This window comes from Carcharhinus amblyrhynchos, chromosome 3 (assembly GCF_965287045.1).
Source record: "Carcharhinus amblyrhynchos chromosome 3, sCarAmb.v2.hapA, whole genome shotgun sequence".
Taxonomy (NCBI): domain Eukaryota; kingdom Metazoa; phylum Chordata; class Chondrichthyes; order Carcharhiniformes; family Carcharhinidae; genus Carcharhinus; species Carcharhinus amblyrhynchos.
The window spans coordinates 133,557,179-133,578,408 of NC_137326.1; the positions used below are offsets into that span (position 1 = coordinate 133,557,179).

General features: G+C 42.7%; 1 protein-coding gene across 1 annotated transcript; it reads left to right on the plus strand.

Moving 5' to 3' along the window:
• Positions 1–3,414: 3,414 nt before the first annotated feature.
• LOC145341269 (extracellular calcium-sensing receptor-like) lies at positions 3,415–20,320 on the plus strand. Its single transcript, XM_080186194.1, has 6 exons — positions 3,415–3,533; positions 8,515–8,806; positions 12,544–13,380; positions 15,020–15,247; positions 17,057–17,180; positions 19,404–20,320. The coding sequence occupies exons 1-6, from the start codon at positions 3,430–3,432 to the stop codon at positions 20,318–20,320; spliced, it is 2,502 nt and encodes an 833-aa protein (XP_080042320.1). The 5' UTR covers positions 3,415–3,429.
• Positions 20,321–21,230: the final 910 nt, after the last annotated feature.

The following is a 21,230-nucleotide window of genomic DNA, read 5'->3' on the forward strand; positions in this document are numbered from 1 at the left end:
AGAGAGGAGTTTCCCTTCCCAGATCTTTCATCTTTGTAAAATCAGCTGCTTCGGCTTGGGAAAGGCATGTCCTGGTAAAAGGAAACGAGAGAGTTGGCTGTCCCATTCTCACCTGGTGGTAACAATCTCTATTACAAGTTTCAGATCCTTAGAATGTGCCAAAATGCTGCATAGGCCAACGTAGGACTTTTGAAATGTAGCCCCACTTCTGAAGTGAGTCACCAAGGCAGCGGATATGCACACAGCAAGATCCCACAACAGCAATGGAATAGTTAGTAGGAAATATGTTTTAATGAGTAAGAGAGTGCATGGAAGTGAATATGTTTTATTGTTTCATTTTTTTTACCTTGTAATGATATGAGAATGAACGTCATTTCATTTCTTTGGAATGGGGAGGATTTATGAGGCTATTGAAAACAAATAAGTGTTTGGCTTTCAGCTGACTGGAAATATTGCACTTTGTACTTGGGCAGAGCAATTGCTTAAAACACAAGGCTACATTCAAAGATTGGGGTGAAAAAACCAACAAATAACCCTCAGGGGAATGTGAAGAGAGAGGTATTTACTGTAATCTGGACATCCATCGAAACTCAGAACTATTGAAGGAAGAGACATTAAAAACACGCAGTACTGGATGTTGTTTTAGTGACATTGTTTAAAGGATTTTAACCAGGACACTGAAGACATTTTTATACAGCAAGGAGAAGATATGTCCTGATTATCAATTGCAGTAATGCCTTTTATTAAAGTATCCTCTGTCCCATGAGATGGACCAATAGGTGATTACAAATTGGTTAAAAATACAGGACGAAGGAATTTTTTAATGTACAACAGTGCTACAGCCAACAATCAGGGCGTATTCTTCCACTGGGAGTGGAAGCCAGTATCTGCATGGATTGGTGTTCAGTCATCAGACTCAACCTATGCTTCCAGATCCAACAGCAGGGTTTTGCAGCCCTTTCCACTGGTCGGACCCTCAGATCTCACCAAAGGTGACCCCGCCCCCCCCCACGACCACGGTGGGCTCCCCAGCACTGGGACAGACAAGCCATGCAAAACGCTGTCGACGTTGCCAGACCAGGAGATCCTGCCCACAGCTCATGGCAAGGCCGTCTCTACTGCCAGAAAACCCATCGCTGGCGGGGGTTGGGGGGGGTGGGGCAGGGGAATGTGGGACCTGCCTGTGTGTCTGTTTGACCATGAATAACACAGCCCTGTGCATGTTGGTTAAAATGTTACCTATAATGGAGAGCCACTCTTCTTTTGGCCCCTTGCCAACATTAAGCCGCTCAAAATAATCAGGGCATTAGCAGAGGAGTAGGGCCTTAACCCCTATGAGCTTGTTTCAGCGGTCAATTTAACTATGGCCACTCCATTTGCCTCTACTGCAATTTCCTGCCTCCAGTTTTAAGGTTACGCGCCCTTATTCTGGCCTCCTCACCATCTGAGGAAGCCACTTCCATCGATATATAAAATCCTTTTAATCTTCTTAAACATTTCCTTGGGCTCATCACTTGATCTTTTATATTGGAGAGACTGCAAGTCTAGTCTGTGCAACCCGTCCTGATAATTTGGCATTTTGTTTTTCTCCAAAACCATTCTGGTGAAATATCTCTGCGTGGTGGAATGTCTGTCAAATGCTAATTTGCACTCAAGGTCATAGTATCCAGGAGAAGGAGACAGTATCAGCTTTGCTAAACATTGTGCTTTCATTGTGTTGGTGAAATTGCAAAGCATTGATTGCCCGTAATTGCCCTGAAAGATTAGAGCGGTCCCTTTGAGCCAGCGTGTGGTGATTGTGCTTCTAGCTGCGATGGTGTGAGGTAAGGAATTCCCAGATCTTAAGCCAATAGCATATGAAGGGTCACTGGTGGAGGCCAGTCAGAAAGCATGGTGATCAGGAGAGAATTTGAAGATGATGGAGTTGTTGCTACCTTTGTCTTCCTTTGTTTTCATAAAACCATAAGACCAAAGGACATAGGAGCAAAATGAGGCTACTCGGCCCATCGAGTCTGCTCCACCATTCAATCATGACTGATATTTTTTCATCACCATCCACTGCCTTTTCCCCATAAACCCTGTTCCCTTATTAATCAAAAACCATCTCTGTCTTAAAGACACTCAATGACCTGGCCTCCATAACCTTCTGCAGCAAACAGTTCCACAGATTCATCACTCTCTGGCTGAAGAAATTCCTCCTCATCTTTGTTTTAAAGGATTGTCCCTTTAGCCTGAGATTGTGTCCTCTGGTTCTAGGTTTTCCTACTACTGGAAACATCCTCTCCTGTGCAGGCCTCGCACTATTCCGTAAGTTTCAAACAGATCCTCCTTTATCCTTCTAAACTTCAATGAGTACAGACCCAGAGTCTTCAACCATTCGTCTTAGGACAAGCTCTTCATTCAGGGATCATTCTTCTGAACCTCCTCTGGATCCTTTCCAAGGACAGCACATCCTTCCTTCGACACAGGACCCAAAATTGTTCACAATGTTCCAAATGTGAGTTTCAAATGTTGTGAGACTGAGACAAGCCCTTCAGGTATGCAACTCAAGGAAAAACATTGCTATTCTTTTACAATTAGGGCAACACATTTGGAAACATATAGACCATAGGCTTAACAAAGCAACATTCTTACAGCCCCTAGAGATGCCAAGTTGCAGCTGGATAGAAATCTGATAACATTTTGAACATCCTGAGATTACTTCTTGACCACTCCATTTGTGTAGATCCCTCATTGAATAAGATTCATAATTAACTTTTTGAGTTTCCAGTGGGCTGTCAAAGAAACTCACTTGTGTAATATTTGTCTACATTGCAACAGTAACAATGCTAGGCAAAGTCAATTAATTTTGCCTGAAATGCTTTAAGATGCTTTTAGGGAATAATGTATAATAATGAAAATCTGCATCTTCCTGACTAACCACTGCCTTGGCTAGGATTACAAATTCAGTACAGATCCAATCTGGGTTCTCTTTTCATGGTTAAACTGCACATTGTGGAAACCAACTGAACCTTCTGAAAGAACGGCAGGGTTTTCTATCTCTTATTTTAGAAGATATGGGCAATTAAGAAACAAAGACAAGTTTCCATTGCACTTGTCCATGGAGATATAAATTATATCAATGTGCATTCTTCAGCTAACATCTATTCTCAGGTGGGAAAGAAGGCTTTCATGGTTTGGGCAGTGTTGAGATACACAGATTGGTTTGCTCGTAACATTAAATCATCCATCTATTCACTTGACAATAGTTAATCTGCTGAGAGCGTATAAATAGGGAAAGAAAGGAACAAGAGGCACAACTGCTGAATGAGAAATATGGGAATGTGCTTCCCATTGTGTTTGAGTTTGTTTCTGCTGAAGTCTGTTCCTGCTGGAACATTTGAACCAATGTGCAGTCATCAAGGGAAATTTGATCTTTCCGGAGTTTCTATGGAGGGTGATGTTGTCCTGACTGGCTTGTTTCCTATTCATTTTCGAACAATTCGACCTGACCAGTCTTTCCGCGCAGAACCAGCACCACCAGTCTGTGAAGGGTAAGTCAGAATGCAAGGATGTTCTGTACTTACTTAGATTGGAACGCACTTCAGATGATTATAGTGATTATTTTCACATATGATTAAAATCATTAACACCAACTCAATTATCTAAACTACAGGCTAAGACTTAATTTTTACAAAGCATCAGTAAATGTTTAATATCAATAGAAAGTTTTATTTTTGCACAAAGTTAGGATATGAAATTTTGCCATATGTGGTTGTTATATTTGGGACTGATCACTACAGAAAGTAAGTAAATATTAAGATAAAGAAGCATGTGAATGTGTTGAGGATTGACAGTTTTCCTGAGGAGGTGAAAAAGCTAGACACCAATGTGTAAAATTTCTATCACTCAATGATAATATGATTCAAATGTTTATTAAGGAAGCATGGTAATGAAATAACCAACATTATATTAGTATGCATTAACTTGATAAACCTAGTTTATGTTTAGTCTCACAAGTAGACTTACATTAACACTGCAATGAAGTTACTGTGAAAGTGTCCTAGTCACTACACACTCAGGTATATTGAGGGGGAATTTAGCACGGCCAATGCAGCAAACTAGCACATCTTTCAGACTGTGGGAGGAAACTGGACCAGCCAGAGAAAACCCATGCAGACATGGTGAGAATGTGCAGACTCTGCATAGCCAGTCATCCAAGTCGCAAATCAAACCCGGCTCCCTGCACTGCGAGGCAACAGTGCCAATCATTGCACCGTGCTGCCCACATAATCATAGGAATCTCAGGATAATACTGATAATCTCAGTATTATCATGACAAAAATGTTGAAGGTAGCCATGCTGTGGAGATGCTGGCGTTGGACTGGGGTGGGCGCAGTAAGAAGTCTCACAACACCAGGTTAAAATCCAACAGGTTTATTTGGAATCATGAGCTTTCGGAGCGCTGCTCCTTCATCAGCTGCTCCTTCTCACCTTATAAAGGTTTAGCACTCTGAAAGCTCATGATTCCAAATAAACCTGTTAGACTTTAACCTGGTGTTGTGAAACTTCTTACTAATAATGTTGAATACCAGGAAAAGAAAAAAATCTTTCATTCTTTTAAATGTAGTTTCATTGCCCATATTATGCACTTGTGAAAAATGCTCAACAGATTGTGATGAGTCTGCCAACTATGCGCTACTCCTGTAGCACATAGTTGGCAGACTTAGCAAATGGTCACCTCATGTCAATATTTTGCATTCTTTTGAGAAATGGGCTGACTACAAAGTGTTCTCAATTTCTAGGAGGAAATTAATGTATCTGGAAATTAGCAAATTAGCATTCAAAGAGCCATTTTTCCATCCAATTCCTCCAATCTTCGCCTTACTTTGCAACAGTGATGACACTATAAAGCTGTTACTTTTCTGGCAGGTGATTGAATGCTGTTGTACCCATTTTGTGTCTTTGCATAAGTCAGATATCATATCCCATAAATTGTTTCGCACAATTTTCATGTCACAGTATGTTCAGATCATGTAAGCAACATCAACCGAGGTTGAAAAGTCAAAGCCAATTTTCTAGCCACAGGTAAAGGGAAATTATTCCACTATATTTTTGAATTAAGTATTGTATATCTATCTTTACTATTATGCCCCAATTTAGATTTAATTTAAGTTTATTAAATAAAATATTCTCCGTCTTTATGACGCCTGCAATGACACCTACGAATGAAGATCAGGTTTACTGGGATAGAAAGCTTTGTATCATAGAACAACACTGACAAGATCACTGTCCTACCTCAGGAGATAGACGAGTTCTTAACCATTAGGATTTTATTAATTTTGTTGTCTCTGAGGAGACCTTAACAAATTAGTGCCAATTAGTGCTGAATATAAAGCTATCCTAAATTATACAAAGCAATCTAGCATCTGGAAATTAGAGCATATATGTGCATCAAAGTAAAAATGAAACTGTTCCATCTCAACATGGTGGCACAGTGGTTAGTGCTGCTGCCTTACAGCACCAGGAACCTGGATTCAATTCCCGGCTTGGGTCACTGTCTGTGTAGAATCTGCACATTCTCCCTGTGCCTGCATGGGTTTCCTCTGGGTGCTCTGGTTTCCTCCCACAGTCCAAACATGTTCTGGCTGGGTGGTTAGCCATGCTAAATTGCCTTTTAGTGTCAGGGGACTAGCTAGTGTAAATTCATGGGGATATGGGGATAGGGCCTGGATGGAATTGTGGTCAGTGCACACTCAATGGGCTGAATGGCCTCCTTCTGCACTGTGGGATTCTAAGATTCTATAACACATTGTAAGCACTGAGTAAATGTCAAATCCACGCTGATAAAGTAGTTCACCACAACTCTAACTTATAGTAATAAGTGCAATATAATCTTGTCATCTGAATTTATTTCCTCTGGTGCTGTGAGGCAGCAGCACTAACCACTGTGCCACCGTGCCACCAGGGTGAGGTGGAATGGTTTCATTTTTACTTTGATGCAAAGATATGCTCTAATTTCCAGATGCCAAGACTCACAATCAGGGAAATAACAACAGAAATAGTAGAAAATACTTGGCAGGACAGACTGTGGGGAGAGGATGGCAAAAGTTGCAGCAGGACATAGATAGGATGCAGGACTGGGCGGAGAAGTGGCAGATGGACTTCAACGCGGATAAATGTGTTGTCGTCCATTTTGGCAGAACCAACGGGATGAACGAGTACACTATTAAGGGCAGAAGTCTGAGTAGTGTTGAGGAGCAGAAGGATCTTGGGGTCCGGGTCCACAGGACTCTTAAATCGGCCTCGCAGGTGGAGGAGGTGGTCAAGAAGGCGTATGGTGTACTGGCCTTCATTAATCGAGGGATTGAGTTTAGGAGTCGGGAGGTAATGCTGGAACTTTATAAGACCCTTGTCAGGCCTCATTTGGAGTATTGTGCGCAGTTCTGGTCGCCTCACTATAGGAAAGATGTAGAAGCTATTGAAAGGGTGCAGAGGAGATTTACAAGGATGTTGCCTGGACTGGGAGGCATGCCTTATGAAGTTAGGTTGAGGGAGCTGGGACTCTTTTCCCTGGAGAGACGAAGGTTGAGAGGCGACCTGATAGAAGTTTACAAAATGTTGAGAGGAATAGATAGGGTGGACTCTCAGAGGCTATTTCCCCGGTTTGAAATGGTCGCTACGAGAGGACACAGATTTAAGGTGCGGGGAGGGAGGTTCAGAAGTGATGTTAGGGGTAAGTTTTTCACTCAGAGGGTGGTGAGTGAATGGAATCGGCTGCCGTCAGTGGTGGTGGAGGCGAACTCGCTGGGGTCTTTTAAAAGACTTCTGGATGAGTATATGGGGTTTAATGAGATTGAGGGTTATAGATAGGTCTGTAGGTTGGTAGGTGATGTGGTCGGCGCAACTTGTGGGCCGAAGGGCCTGTTTGTGCTGTAGTGTTCTATGTTCTATGTTCTATGTTCTAAACAGTTCACTTTCCAGGGCAATGACCTTTAATTTTTTTCTGGAAGCGGTGAACAGCTTTTCATCAAGTTCAGAGTGAGAATGGCGACAGGAAAAGGACAATAGGGAAGGAATGTGTTGGGATGGAGGTTATGATTATGTGACAAAGGTGTGCTGCTGATGATGATGATGCAAGGCAAAGGAAATGGAAATGGAGCAAACATAGCACTGGTTTAAAGTTATTCCTGATGCCCACCTACCAACCCTGACTTGCCTGAAATTTTGCAGGGGGCTGGGGAACAGGAGAGGTGGGAAAGAGATGCCAGACAGCCACTCACCAGTGGACCTAGTTATGACCTTAAGTAGAAAATCAATGGCCAGTTATGGGCTTCATCCCCCCTCTACTATCTTACCTATGGCAGTGTGAGGCCACTCTATACGAGAAGCTCAACAGATTTAACTGCATGGCCTGCTCTCTTTGACAAGGGTGGCATCTGCCTTTGGGAGTCCCCTAGGCCCGTTGCAGGCACCCCCTTCTTAGATCACCACCCTTAACTCTCCTTCCTGCTTTTTGAACCCAACCCCTTCTCCATGTCCCCTGCTGCGCTTGCCAAGACACTCAACCTTACGTTGTCTGGTCTCCTCAGCATGGGAGGGCTGCAGGTAGTCCCAACAATGATCATCACTCTTGGTTGGCATCGTTGGCACTACAGAGTTGCCGATCTTCCAATTGGTTGGCATCTCTCTAACGCTTCTGACATTTAATTGCTCCGGAACAGACTTTGGGATCATGGACAACTATCCGCAAATTTTTAGCCAGAGGGACAGACACAATAATGCACCATAAAACCCATCTCATAATCTTCTAATTCAGAGATCAGAGCCTCATTAACTAAACCATGAAAACATTATCAATATAATTAATTTGATTTGACTTATTATTGTCATATGTATTAGTATAAAGTGAAAAGTATTGTTCCTTACATGCTATACAGACAAAGCATACCATACATAGGGAAGGAAAGGAGAGGGTGCAGAATGTATGTTACAGTCATAACTAGGGTGTAGAGAAAGATCAACTTAATGCGAGGTAGATCCATTCAAAAGTCTGATGACGGCAGGGAAGATGCTGTTCTTGAGTCAGTCGGTTTGTGGCCTTAGAATTTTGTATCTTTGTTCCAACGGAAGAAAGTGGAAGAGAGAAGGTCAGGGTGCATGGGGTCCTTAATTATGCAGGCTGCTTTGCCAAGGCAGTGGGAAGTGCAGACAGAGTCAATGGATGGGAGGCTGGTTTGCATGATGAATTGGGCTACATTCACGAGCTTTTGTAGTTTCTTGCAAGCTTGGGTGAGCAGGAACCATACCTGGTGATACAATCAGAAAGAATGCTTTTTGGCAGTTATAGGTTTGATTATTTTAGTAGCTACTGATATTGTTCATTGTCCAGCAGGCTGCAAGCAAGTCATTCATTTTCCAGTCGAATTGATGATGGTGTTTTATTTATATATGAATTATATTTATCTGATATGTAAAATCTTCAAATCTTTGAATTTGTAGACAGCAACTAACCAATGAAAATATATTTCTCAGTTTCAATTCCAGGTCTTTTCGTTGGCTGCAGACGATGATCTTTACATTGCAAGAAATAAACAAAGACCCAATGCTGCTGCCAAATATAACATTAGGTTATAATATTTACGACACCTGTACCACACCGACTCATTCACTAAGGGCAGCATTAACATTAGCCAGTGGACCGTATGAAGCTTTCTCCAATTACAGATGTGAGGGAACTTCCTCCATCCCTGCAATTGTTGGGGACTCAGGGTCAACACAATCTTTGGTCGTAGCAAGAACCATGACGTCCTTCAATATTCCAATGGTGAGATCATGGATTATCAACATCAACTTCAGATCACAGTTCATGAAAGAAAGAACAAAAGAACTTGCTTTCATGACTTTAGGACACCCAAAGCACTTCACATTTGGAAAATTATTTTTGATGCGTTGTTGACAAATTTGCAGGCAATTTGGCACACAGCAAGATCCCCAAACCAGGATTATTGCTTGAATGAGAAATTAATTTATTTTTGCTGGTCTGTTAAAGCTTTAAAGTTGATTTACTGTTGTCACAAGCAGGCTTATATTAACACTTCAGTTAAGTTACTGTGAAAAGAAGGGATGCTGTTCAAGATTTTAGGTATGCACTCTATTCTTCCTCAAATGTTACATTTTTAAATCTTTCAGAGGATGTGGGTGGCACTGGCAAAGCCAGCATTTATTGCCTATCACTAACTCCACTTGACAAGGTGGTGGTGAGCCACTTTCTTGAACCACGACAGTCAATACCGTGTACGTAGACCCACAGTGCTATTAGGGAGGGAGTTCTAGGATTCTGACCCAGTGACAGTAAATGAACAGTGATATGGTTCCAAGGCAGCATGGTTTGGAAGGGAATTTGCAGATGACAAGATGATTGAGGAAGTGCTGTCACGGGAGCATTGATGAGTTACTGCAGTGCATCTTGTAGATCGGTGGTGGAGGGAGTGAATGTTTGGTTAAGGGGATGGCAATCAGGTGAGCTGCTTTATCGTGAATGGTGTTAATCTTCTCGAACATTGTTGGAGCTGCACCTATCCAGTGAAGTAGAGAGTATTCCGTCACACTCCTGACAAATGCTGGTGGACAGACTTTGGGGATTCAGGAGGTGAGTTATTCTTTGCAGGATTCCCAGCCTCTGATTTGGTCTTCCAGTCACAGAATTTATATGGCTGGGTAAGTTCAGTGTCTGGTCAGTGGTAACTTCAGGATATTGGCAGTGGGGGACTCAGTGATGGCAATGTCACTGAAGTTCATGTGGAGATGATTCAATTCTGTCTTGTTGGAAATGGTCAGTGCCTGGTGCCTGTGTGGTGTACATGTTACTTGTCACCTATCAGACCAAGCCTGAATGTTACCCAGGTTTTGCTGCATATTGGCATGGACAGTTTCAGTATCTGAGGAATTTCAAATAGTGCTGATTATTGTGCAATCATCAGTGAACATCCCACTTCTGACCATATGATGGAGGGAAGATCATTGATGAAACAGCTGAAGTTTGTTGGACCTGGGACACTATCCAACCAGTTCCATCAACTCACATTGGGCATCCATGAGGTACCCCTTACTCTGAGACTGGGAGCTCTGGTTCTAAACTCATCAGCACAGGAAAACCTTGCATTTACATCTGCCTTATCACACCTTGGAAGAATTATGTAAATTCCATTGAGATTTCCTTTCATTCTTTGAAACTTCAGAGAATGCTGACATAATTTCCTCAATCTTTCTTCCTAAAACAACGCTGCTATCCCAGAGATCAGTCTGGGGTACTTCTGCTGCAGTCCCTCTATGGCAAGTATATCCTTCTTTACATAAGGAGACCAAAGACTGTATACAATACTCCAGGTATGGTCCCAGCAAGATACTCACTATACAACTGCAGCAAGACATCTTTACTCCTGTACTCAAGTCCTTTGTGATGAAGGCCAACCTACCTTCTTAATTGCTCACAGCACTGGATGCTAGCTTGTAGAGAGTCATGAATAAGGACACCCAAATCCCTTTGAACATCAACACATCCCAATCTCTCACCATTTCAGAGATACTCTGCTTTTTTTTTAAACAGAAGAGGAGAACTTTGTAAAATGGATCCCGCAAAGTCTTTGGGTCTTAATAACATTCCTGCAACAGCTTTGAAGACTTCTGATCCAGAACTAACTGTGGTCCTGGTCAAGTTACTCCAGTACAATTACAACATTAGAATCTACCTCACGATATGGAAAATTTAGCAGGCATGCCCTGTCCACTAAAAGCAGGATAGGTCTAATCTGGCCAATTACCACCCCAGAAGTCAATCTCAATCATCAGCAAAGTGTTGGAAGGTCTCATTAACAATTCAATCAAGCAGCTCTTACTCGGGAGTAAGCTGCTCATTGATGTTCATTTTGGGTTCCACCTGAGCCACTCAGCTCCTGACCTCATTGCAGCCTTGGTCTAAACTTGGACAAAAGAGCTGACCACAAGAAGTCAGGTGAGGGTGATGACAACAAGTGTTTGACCAAGGAGCTCTACCAGAACTAAAGTCAATGTGAATCACTGGGAAATCCCGCCACCAGTTGGAGTCATACCTTGTGCAAATTTAAGATTTTACATCCTATTGACCAGAGAGACAAGGTCAAGCTTTAATAGCTCATTCCAAAAATGAAATAATTTGCTGTTTAGTTACTTTATTAATTTCTGGTGTTAGCCAGGTTCAAATCTCAGCACCAGATGTTAGCACAGTGACAGAGGTCTATCGATGCCTGAGGATAGAGAATGTGGACAGTCACTTGTGTCAGAGGCCATTTACTGAGGCTCACGGTTAACAGGTGCTGTATTTTTATGCAAATTGCCCAAGTTCTCAATGGAAAAAAGATTGCAAAATGATATAATTGATGTTTCAGGATTCAAAAGGCAGTTAATGACATTCACCATGTCAAGATCTTTCACCTTGTCCTCTACAGTAGAAACAGGGAACAGCAGAGGTGGAGTGGGGTTCAAATAAAAACTCTCACTGAATCCCTGAAAACCATGTAGAGGGGGGGTCTGTTAATCTCATGGTCAGCCTATGGAACAGACTCACTTGGATGATGATGGAGGCAGTTTGCGTTGACTCCTCCAGAAAAATATTACTTGGGATATGTGCGAAAAGTAATTTACAATTTCTTCCAGAACCTCCGGTCTCTGTGGCATTGCACTTGTGGGATTACCCCAAAGATGAGCTGGGGGCACTTCTCGACAATCCCTGTCCCCCCCAGCCCTTCCTGCCTCTCCCCCACCCCCGGGACCCACACCGCCCCCCCACCCCCCACCTCCCATCTGGAATTCTCCACAAAAGGATTGCACAGCAATTGCATGAGAAGTTTAAATTTCAGATGGGAAATTGCCCCGTAATAGGAACGATCCAACAATGCAATTTAAAAGACAGCCTTCTGATGGTTCTTACCGGGGTATTCTCCCAGAAGAACTTCGAAGGATTAAAACCACTTCCAACTCTCCAGTACCTATAATTCTGCCCCCCACCCCATCACCCACTACTCCCCAACTACCCTGCTTACCAGCCAGGGCAACACCAACTACCCTCCCTATCCTCCATAGAATCCACTGACACATACCACCTCCAAACCCCACCCCCACCCAAACCCTCCCCACCCTCATGACGGCACACCCACCATATCCATCTCCCCTCCCTGTTCCCAGACTACACGCCACCCCCAACTACCGTCCCCAATTCCTGACTACCTCCACCCGCAGCCCCCAAAACCCCTAACACCTTTACTAGCCTCCACATGGCAACAAATATCCTCCCAATCCCACATCGGATCACCTGAACATCCTCTCAATTATGCTCCTGTGAACATATTCTCGCGTTCTGAGCCAGTTTCCCTTTGCATTCTTATTATTTGCATCAACTATTAATCCCTGGGTAAAATAATGTGGTTTCCGCATCTGCGTTCATTCTTTGTCCTGGTATTAGCCCTATTCCTATTTCTCCATTTTTTTTAATGAAACATTACAAACCTTTGCTTTGTTTCCCCATAGGTCAGCTACTTCTCATCGTGTACCTGCCTCAGTAACAGAAATGAGTTCCCAGCCTTTTTCAGAACGATGCCAAGTGACGCCTACCAGGCACTGGGTGTTGCCCGACTGGTGCAGCGGTTCGGCTGGACCTGGGTTGGATCGATCGCAGGAGATGATGACTACAGTCACAATGCAATTCAAGCATTCAGCGATGAAGTCAGAAAACTTGGTGTTTGCATTGCTTTCACTGAAGTCATTCCAAAAGTGTACTCCAGGCGACAGATACTTCAAATAACAGAGACCATCAGGACATCGACTGCGAGGGTCATTGTCATGTTTGCTCTTGAGGGAGATGCGTACCCTTTAATCAGAGAAGTTGTAAAGCAAAATATCACTGGTAGGCAATGGATAGCGAGTGAGGCCTGGGTTACGTCTGCTCTGATTGCCACCAAAGAAAATTTCCTCTCTTTGAGCGGGACAATAGGATTCGCAATCCACAGAGCAGAAATTCCAGGCCTGAGAGATTTCCTTCTTCAAGTCCATCCTTTCAAAACTCCAAATAATCTCTTTGTGAAAGAACTGTGGGAAACAATATTTAATTGTTCTTTTGGGATGGAAGTTGAACAGAAGGGGCAACCAGTGTCAATATTATCTCAGAAAAAATGCACTGGGTCAGAAGAGCTAACCACTACTTACAATATATATTCCGATGTCTCAGAACTGAGAATTTCATATAATGTGTACAAAGCAGTGTACACAATCGCTCATTCTCTGCATAATTTATATTCGTGTGAAAATGGTAAGGGACCCTTTGATAATCAGACTTGTGCCAACATCTTCAACTTCCAACCTTGGCAGGTAAAGTAGTTCAGGAATTACAAACAATTTAAGATCTATGACTTCAGTTGTGCTACAGGTTGATGGGCCATATGAAAGCTGACATTCAAAGGAGACAGGGAGAACATAATTGTTAGATGGGAAATCACCAAGAAATATTTTCCTTTTTTCTTTTATGGGATTATGGCATGACTGGCATGGTCAAGACTTGTTGCCCATTGTTAGTTGCCCTTAAATTGAACAGTTTGCCAGGCAATTTCAGAGGACAGTTCAGAGTCAATTACATTGTTGTGGGCCTGGAGTCACATGTAGGCCAAACCAGATGTCATATTTTCTTCCCTAAAATATATGAACGAACCACAATTGTATGGTCACCATTACTGAGATTAGTTTCCAGTTCCTGGTTTCTTAATTTCACTGGCTGCCATTGTAGGATTGACCTCAGAGCATTAGCGTAGACCTCCAGATTACTAGTCCAGTGAAATTACTACTGCTTCACCATCTAGGCTTAATGATCAGGTGGTTATACTGGGATCATAACTGCTGATGCCATCATGTCCTGTTCCATCACTGAGTTAGGGCCTCACTTGGATGGGTTTGCTGGGCATGAGCTGATTTGGACCGTGGGGCTGGAATGCCTACAGCTTGCCACCATCAAGGAGGAGTGCCCAGTGCCTTCTCACTTCAGGATTCAACTACTTCTCCTTTGGCTCCCATGTAAAGGGGGGAAATCACAATCCAAATTTGTTTGCATTTTTAAGACTTGTAGGATAGGCATAATGGTATTTTCTGTTACTAGAGTATTTTAGATTTATTTATCTCATTCATGGGACAGGGCATCACTGGCTAGCCCAGTATTTATTGCCCAGTCCTTATTTCCTTTGAGAAGGTGGTGGCCTTCTTGAATTGCTGCAGTCCATGTGGTGTAGGAACACCCACAGTGCTATTAGAGTGGGAGTTTCAGGATTTCGACCCAGTGACTATAAAGGAATTATGAAAATTTTCAGGTCAGAATGATGAGGAGAATCTTCAGATGGTGGTTTTCCCAAGTGTATGCTGCTCTTGTCCATTGAAAAGGTAGCAGTTTTGTATTTAGAAAATGCTGTCAAAGAAACCTTGGTGAGTTCCAGCAGTGCACCTTATAATGGTGGACATGGCTGCCACTGTGCATCAATGGTAGAGAGTTTGAATGTTTGTGGATGAGGTGCCAATTAATTGGGCTGCTTTGTCCTGGATGGTGACAAACTTCTTGGCTATTGTTGGAGTGGCACTCATCCAGGCAAGTGAAGAGTATTTCATCACACACCTGACTTGTGCTATATAAGTAGTAGATAGGTTTTGTCAAAACAGGAGTTGTGTTGTTTGCTGTAGAACTGTCAACTGCTCTTGTGACCATAGTATTTATATAGCTATCCCAGTTCAGTTTCTGGTCAATGGTAACCTCCAGGATGTTGACAGTGGGGAATTCAGTGATTGTAGATTGTATTCAGATATGACTCAAACCAGTGAGGGTTTTTCCCCGATCCCCATAAACTCCAGCTTTGCTAAGTGATAGTTATTGTTGACGCAGACTCAATGGGCCAAAGGGCCTTCTCTGCGCTATATGACTCTTAGACCCAATGATGCTAACAGATGTTCTAACCTCTAAATTTTCACTAAGCTCTTACATTATTTGAAAGAAGTAAAATATGCCACTAAATTGGGAGAAGAGATCTACTTTGATGAGAATGGAGACGTTGCTGCAACATATGACATTGTGAACTGGCAGAAGAATGAAGATGGTTCAGTCAAGTTCGTGCACGTGGGTCATTTTGATTCAGCCACAGATTCAGACCAAGATATTGCAGTAAATGAAAAGACAATCATCTGGACTGGTGGCCAAGTTGAGGTAAATCACTGCACTTGTTTGTCTATTTTGAATGTGTGTTATTATCATTCCCAATATACAGAGTAAATTTGTGAATTCCATCAGTTCAAAGAAACCAATGTTTTCCCTCCACAGCAGTCATTTTCATTCTTCTGTCCCTATGAGTAAAACTTGTAGAACCTTCAAATACTTTGATTTTTTAACAATCCATTTGTGGGATATGGGCATCGCTGGTTGGCCAGCAGTTATTGACCATTCCTCGTTGGCCTTGAGAAGGTGGTGGTGAGCTGGCTTCTTGAATCGCTGCAGTCCACGTGCTGTGGGTTGACCCACAGTGCCATTAGGGAGGGAATTCCAGGATTTTGGCCAGCAACTGTGAAGGAACAGAGATATATTTCCAAGTCAGGGTGGTGAGTGGCTTAGAGGGGAACTTGCAGGTGGTGATGTTCCCATGAACTAACTCTAGAACCTGTTCAGGCAATTACTCAATGAAATATGAAAGCAAGCAATTTGATCATCTCTGATTCCCATCATAATATAGGCATAATATTAAGAAAGATCTTGGCAAAGAAAATTAATGACACTGAACGATTTTTCTAATTACTGAAAATGCTGGAAAACCTGCTGTAGCTCTTTTGTGCTGGGAACAGTGACTGACTGTAACAATGTAATCCATATGAGATTAGCCAAATTTTAGTGCAAACAATTGAGAAATGTGGTGAGTTATTTAGGCTAGTGTTTTCCACAGTTTTTTACTCCTTCCCCTGAGCCAATTTAACTGAGAAAAGGCTCTGCCCACAACTCTGACTATGCTTCCAGGTTGAAATTACGAGCCTCTATAAATTGTGTAAGTTTGGGGCAGTCTTCAATTTGTTTCTTAGGTGCACTGCAGGTAGCAGCAGGCACATATTGAATGGTTTTGCAAAACAAAGAAGAAAGCAATTTGCTGGGAAAAAACAACAAAACAATGATATAGTTAAGTCTAGATTTTGAGTCAATTTCAGTTATTGTAAATCAGGTCACTTGCAGCACTGGCCACTTGATCAAAAAAAGTTTAAGTTTATTTACCAGTGACAAGTAAGCTTACATTAACACTGCAATGAAGTTACTGTGAACATCCCCTAGTCACCACACACTGGCGCCTATTCGGGTACACTGAGGGAGAATTTAGCATCATCTATGCAACTAACTAGTACATCTTTTGCACTGGGAGAGCAAACTAGAGCACCTGAAGGTAACCCACGTAGACACGGGGTGAACATGCAGACTCCACACAGACAGTGATCCAAGCTGGAAATCGAGCCCATGTCCACAGCACTGTGAGGCAGCAGTGCTAACCACTGTGCCACCGTGCTTACATATTTTCTGTGATAAATCAGCTGTATCAGCTTGCCATTCTCAAATGCATTTCGGGATACCTTTTAATTGAAAGGTGAAAAGAAAGAAATAGTTACTTTCTATTATGTTTTACTGATTCATGGATGAGTTTCCACCTGTGATTCTGCAGTTTTAAGCAGTAACTTGAAGTGTAATCCAACCAGTGCAAATACAAAGACATTTTGAGTGCAATTTCACAGTGCCCAAAGCAGAAACCCCACCAGTAGAGACTGCAGTGGGAGGATTTCTACTAATCTCAGCTGCCAGTGAAATTATACTGCAGTCTTTTGTAATTTTGCCAGTCATAGCAAACATGGGGAATATGGTTACCATTTAACAATGTCAGTAGCATAATGCAACCAGAAGAAATCTTCCCTCACGATTGCTAGAATTTACTCAGTTCCTCATAGTGAAATTATATGCACACTTTGTCCTTTCTTTTTAAAATGCCAGGCCCCAGAGTCATTATGCAGTAAAAGTTGCCTTCCTGGAACAAGGAAAGCTATTCGAACTGGAGAACAGATCTGCTGCTTTGACTGTTTACCATGTGCTGATGGTGAAATCAGTAATGAAACAGGTATGTATATTTATTTACTTTATGATTGTCTGTTACCATGATTAGGGTTACCATGCCATGGGCGGCATGGGAGCATAGTTGGGCGGCACGGTGTCACTGTGGTTAGCACTGCTGCTTCACAGTGCCAGGGACCCAGGTTCAATTACCAGCTTGGGTCGCTGTCTGTATGGAGTTTGCATGTTCTCCCCCCGTGCCTGTGTGAGTTTCCTCCAGGTGCTCCGGTTTCATCCCACATTCTGAAAGACGTACTGGTTAGGTGCATTGACCCGAACAGGCGCCAAACTGCGGCGACTAGGGGAATTTTACAGTAACTTCATTGCAGTGTTAAGGTAAGCCTTACTTACATGACTTAATGACTAATAAATAAACTTTAACTTTAAGAATTGAAGATACTTATTTGCTTCAATTCATTGAATAAGAGGGGAGATGAGGAGAATTTTTATTTTGCAATAAATCATTATGATCTGGAATGCCCTGTCTGCATGGCTGGTGGAAGCAGATTCAATAATAACGTCACAATGGAATTAGATGCATTGATGAAAAGGGAAAATTTGCAAGATTTTGGGGAGACAGCAGGGGGGTGGGCAAATGGGGTAGCTCTTTTGAAGAGCCAACATGGGCACAATACACCATACGTTCTCCTTCTGTGTTATGCAATACTTCAATTCTAACAATGACACAATGAATAAATGCAGTACTATGCCGGAGAAGCCTCAAAGTTGGCTCTTGTCCTGTCAGCTTCGTTATATTAAAGCAAATAAAGAGGCAACTGGTAAGCACGCATGAATCATAGAATACTTACACTGCAGAAGGAGGCCATTTGAACCATTGCAGCTGCACTGACCTCAATTCCACCCAGGCCCTATCCCCATAACCCCAAGCATTTACCCTGCTAATCCTGCAACACTAAGAGAGACAAGTTAGCATGGCCAATCAACTTAACCCACATATCTTTGGAGTGTGGGAGGAAATCGGAACCCCTGGAGGAAATGCACGCAAACACAGGGAATTATGCAGACTCTGCACAGGCAGTGACCCAAGCCAGGAATTGAACACAAGTCCCTGGTGCTGTGAGGCAGTAGTGTGCCACTTCCTACATAGATCACACATAGGATGTCTGTTGAGTGTCGTATTAGATTCAGTTCCGTACCTCACCTATAGTCCTAGCCCAATCTCACACATAGTGAATGGTAACTTGGGACCTACAAGTGAAGCTGAGTGTTCTAATCCCACTCTTCCAAACCTTTCACTAAATCCTTCAATGTCCTTATTCTTCAAATACAAATCCCACCCTATTTTGAGTAATATGATGCAGTGTTCAGAAAAATGCTATTTCAAGGCAGGTTTTGAGTCAAGTCTAGGCTCAGAGAAATGTACTTAGTCTTGGTAAGTACATTTTCAACCTAATTCCTGAGGGACATTTGTCTGCTATCTTGCACGGTTTCCTGTAGTTCAATGACAGCATAGTAGCAGTTTCACTCAGAGATGCCACAAACAGATGTTTCATTGCAATAGGGTGGTGTACATAAGGGGCAGAGGCTCAAGACAAAAGGAGATTTGTTGTGGGCTATACCTGGCCTAGCCCAACTTAATGCTGGCATTGAGTGTTTGCAGAGAAAAAGTAATGTATTTCCCAGTACTTCTGCTACACACTTGTTAAAACTAATTCAAACAGACTGAAGTTGTTCTAAGATAAAAACAAAATGCAGCAAATTCAGAGCTGAAGAGATGGTGCCACAGTGGTTAGCACTGCTGCCTCACAGCAGCAGAAACTCAGGTTTGATTCCTGACTTGGGGCGATGACTGTGCGGAGTCTGCACATTCTCCCCATGTCTGCGTGGGTTTCCTCTGGGTGCTCAGGTTTCCTCCCAAAGTCCAAAAGATGTGCTTGTTAGGTGCATTGGCCATGTTAAATTCTACCTGAACAGGTGCCGGAGTGTGGCGACTAGGGGATTTTCACAGTAACTTCATTGCAGCGTTAATATAAGTCTACTTGAGACACTAATAAATAAAGACGAAGGGTCATCTAAATCAAAACATTGGCTCCATTCTCTCTCCATAGGTGCTTTCTGACCTGTCTGAGATTTTCCAGCATTTTCAAGTTGTTCTATTGGACTGAAATGAATCGAAGAAAGAAAAATAAGGGAAATGTTTAAATGTGTGTAAATTAATGTTGTTGTAGATTGAAAGCAGTTTATAACAATATTTTTAAAACGATCTTAGATTCACTGAACTGTATCCCATGTGCATTGGAAGACTGGCCCAATCCACAAAGAAATGGCTGCATCCCGAAAGAAATCGAGTTCCTCTCATTTGAAGAATCAATGGGAATTACACTGGCCACCACATCGCTGCTGGGAACAGCCAGCACAGTGTCTGTTGCAGGGATCCTCTGGTATTACAGGAAGACTCCGATCGTTCGAGCCAACAATTCCGAGCTCAGTTTCCTCCTCCTCTTCTCCTTGATGTTGTGCTTCCTGTGCTCCCTGACCTTTATCGGCCAGCCATCAGTCTGGTCCTGCCGGCTGAGACACACACTGTTTGGGGTCAGTTTCGTTCTCTGCATCTCGTGCGTGCTGGCCAAAACTTTGGTTGTACTGATGGCGTTTAAAGCCACTCTCCCCAACAATAACATGATGAAATGGTTTGGGACTCTGCAGCAAATCCTCAGCGTGCTGCTCTGCACGGTTGTCCAGGTTGTCATCTGTGTTGTCTGGCTCCTTGTGTCCTCACCATTCCCAGTGAAGCAGACCAAATATTACAACGAGAAGATTATTTTTGAGTGTGATTTGGGCTCGGTGACAGCATTTTGCTGTGTGCTGGGTTATATCGGCTTTCTCTCCTGCATGAGCTTTGTCCTTGCGTTCTTAGCTCGAAAGCTGCCAGATAATTTCAACGAGGCTAAATTCATCACCTTCAGCATGCTGATTTTCTGTGCAGTTTGGTTGACTTTTATACCAGCCTACGTTAGTTCCCCTGGAAAATACACTGTTGCTGTCGAGATCTTTGCCATACTGGCATCGAGCTTTGGTCTGCTTGCCTGCATATTTGCTCCAAAATGTTACATAATCCTATTCAAACCAGAAAGAAACACGAAGAAATATCTTATGGGTAAAACATGCCCCAAAAAGTCAACTTAACTTCACATTCATTCTTACTTCACTGGTTCTAAGTCATATGTTTCCTACAATGTGAGGATGAGAGGTGTAGACTGGTGTAGCAAAACTGCACATCTACTTCCAGAGGATAGAAGATGTAATCCGTGTAATCCATAGAGCAAACCCTTGCACGTGGAATGATACTGTTCAGTCTCCACTTGTAAACGTTATGGGTCTTTGGTATAGCACATGTCCTAAGCAGCAAGCTAATGGGGTCAGAATTGATCAGCTTGACCTATATAACAAAATTGTATGCTCCTTGGTGAAATCGCCCTTTATTTGGTTTCCCAGCTTAAATTGAAATCCTTACTCATGTATTGTTCCTGCATTGACAGCTATTGAATCATATGCGCACAATTAGAACAGGGAAATTGAGTGTGGAGTTGGGCTCTTAAGGAAGTCTACCTGAGTTTTGCTACCCATTTTAACAGAGTCAAAATATTCTTACAATCCATACTATGCAGAAGGAGGCCAATCAGTCCACGAGCCTGCACTGACAACAATCTCACCCAGGCCCTCTCCATGTTATTCTACTAATACCCCTGACACTAAGGGGCAAGTTAGCATGGCCAATCCATCTAACTTGCATATCTTTGGAGTGTGGGAGGAAACCAGAGTACCCAGAGGAAGTCCATGTAGACACAGGGAGAATGTGCAAACTCCACAGACAGTTACCCAAGGCAAGAATCGAATCCGGGTCCCTGGCAGTTGTGAAGCAGCAGTGTTAACCACTGCGCCACTGTGTTTGCATTGCTCACCACCTTATTTTCATGTAGTCCCTGCTTTCAAACAACTTAGACCAATTGGCCCATTAAGCCAGTTCCAAAATATGTCATGCCTAATTCCTCCCTTCACTTAATTCTATATTGTGAAATGTTCTCACTCTTCTTTG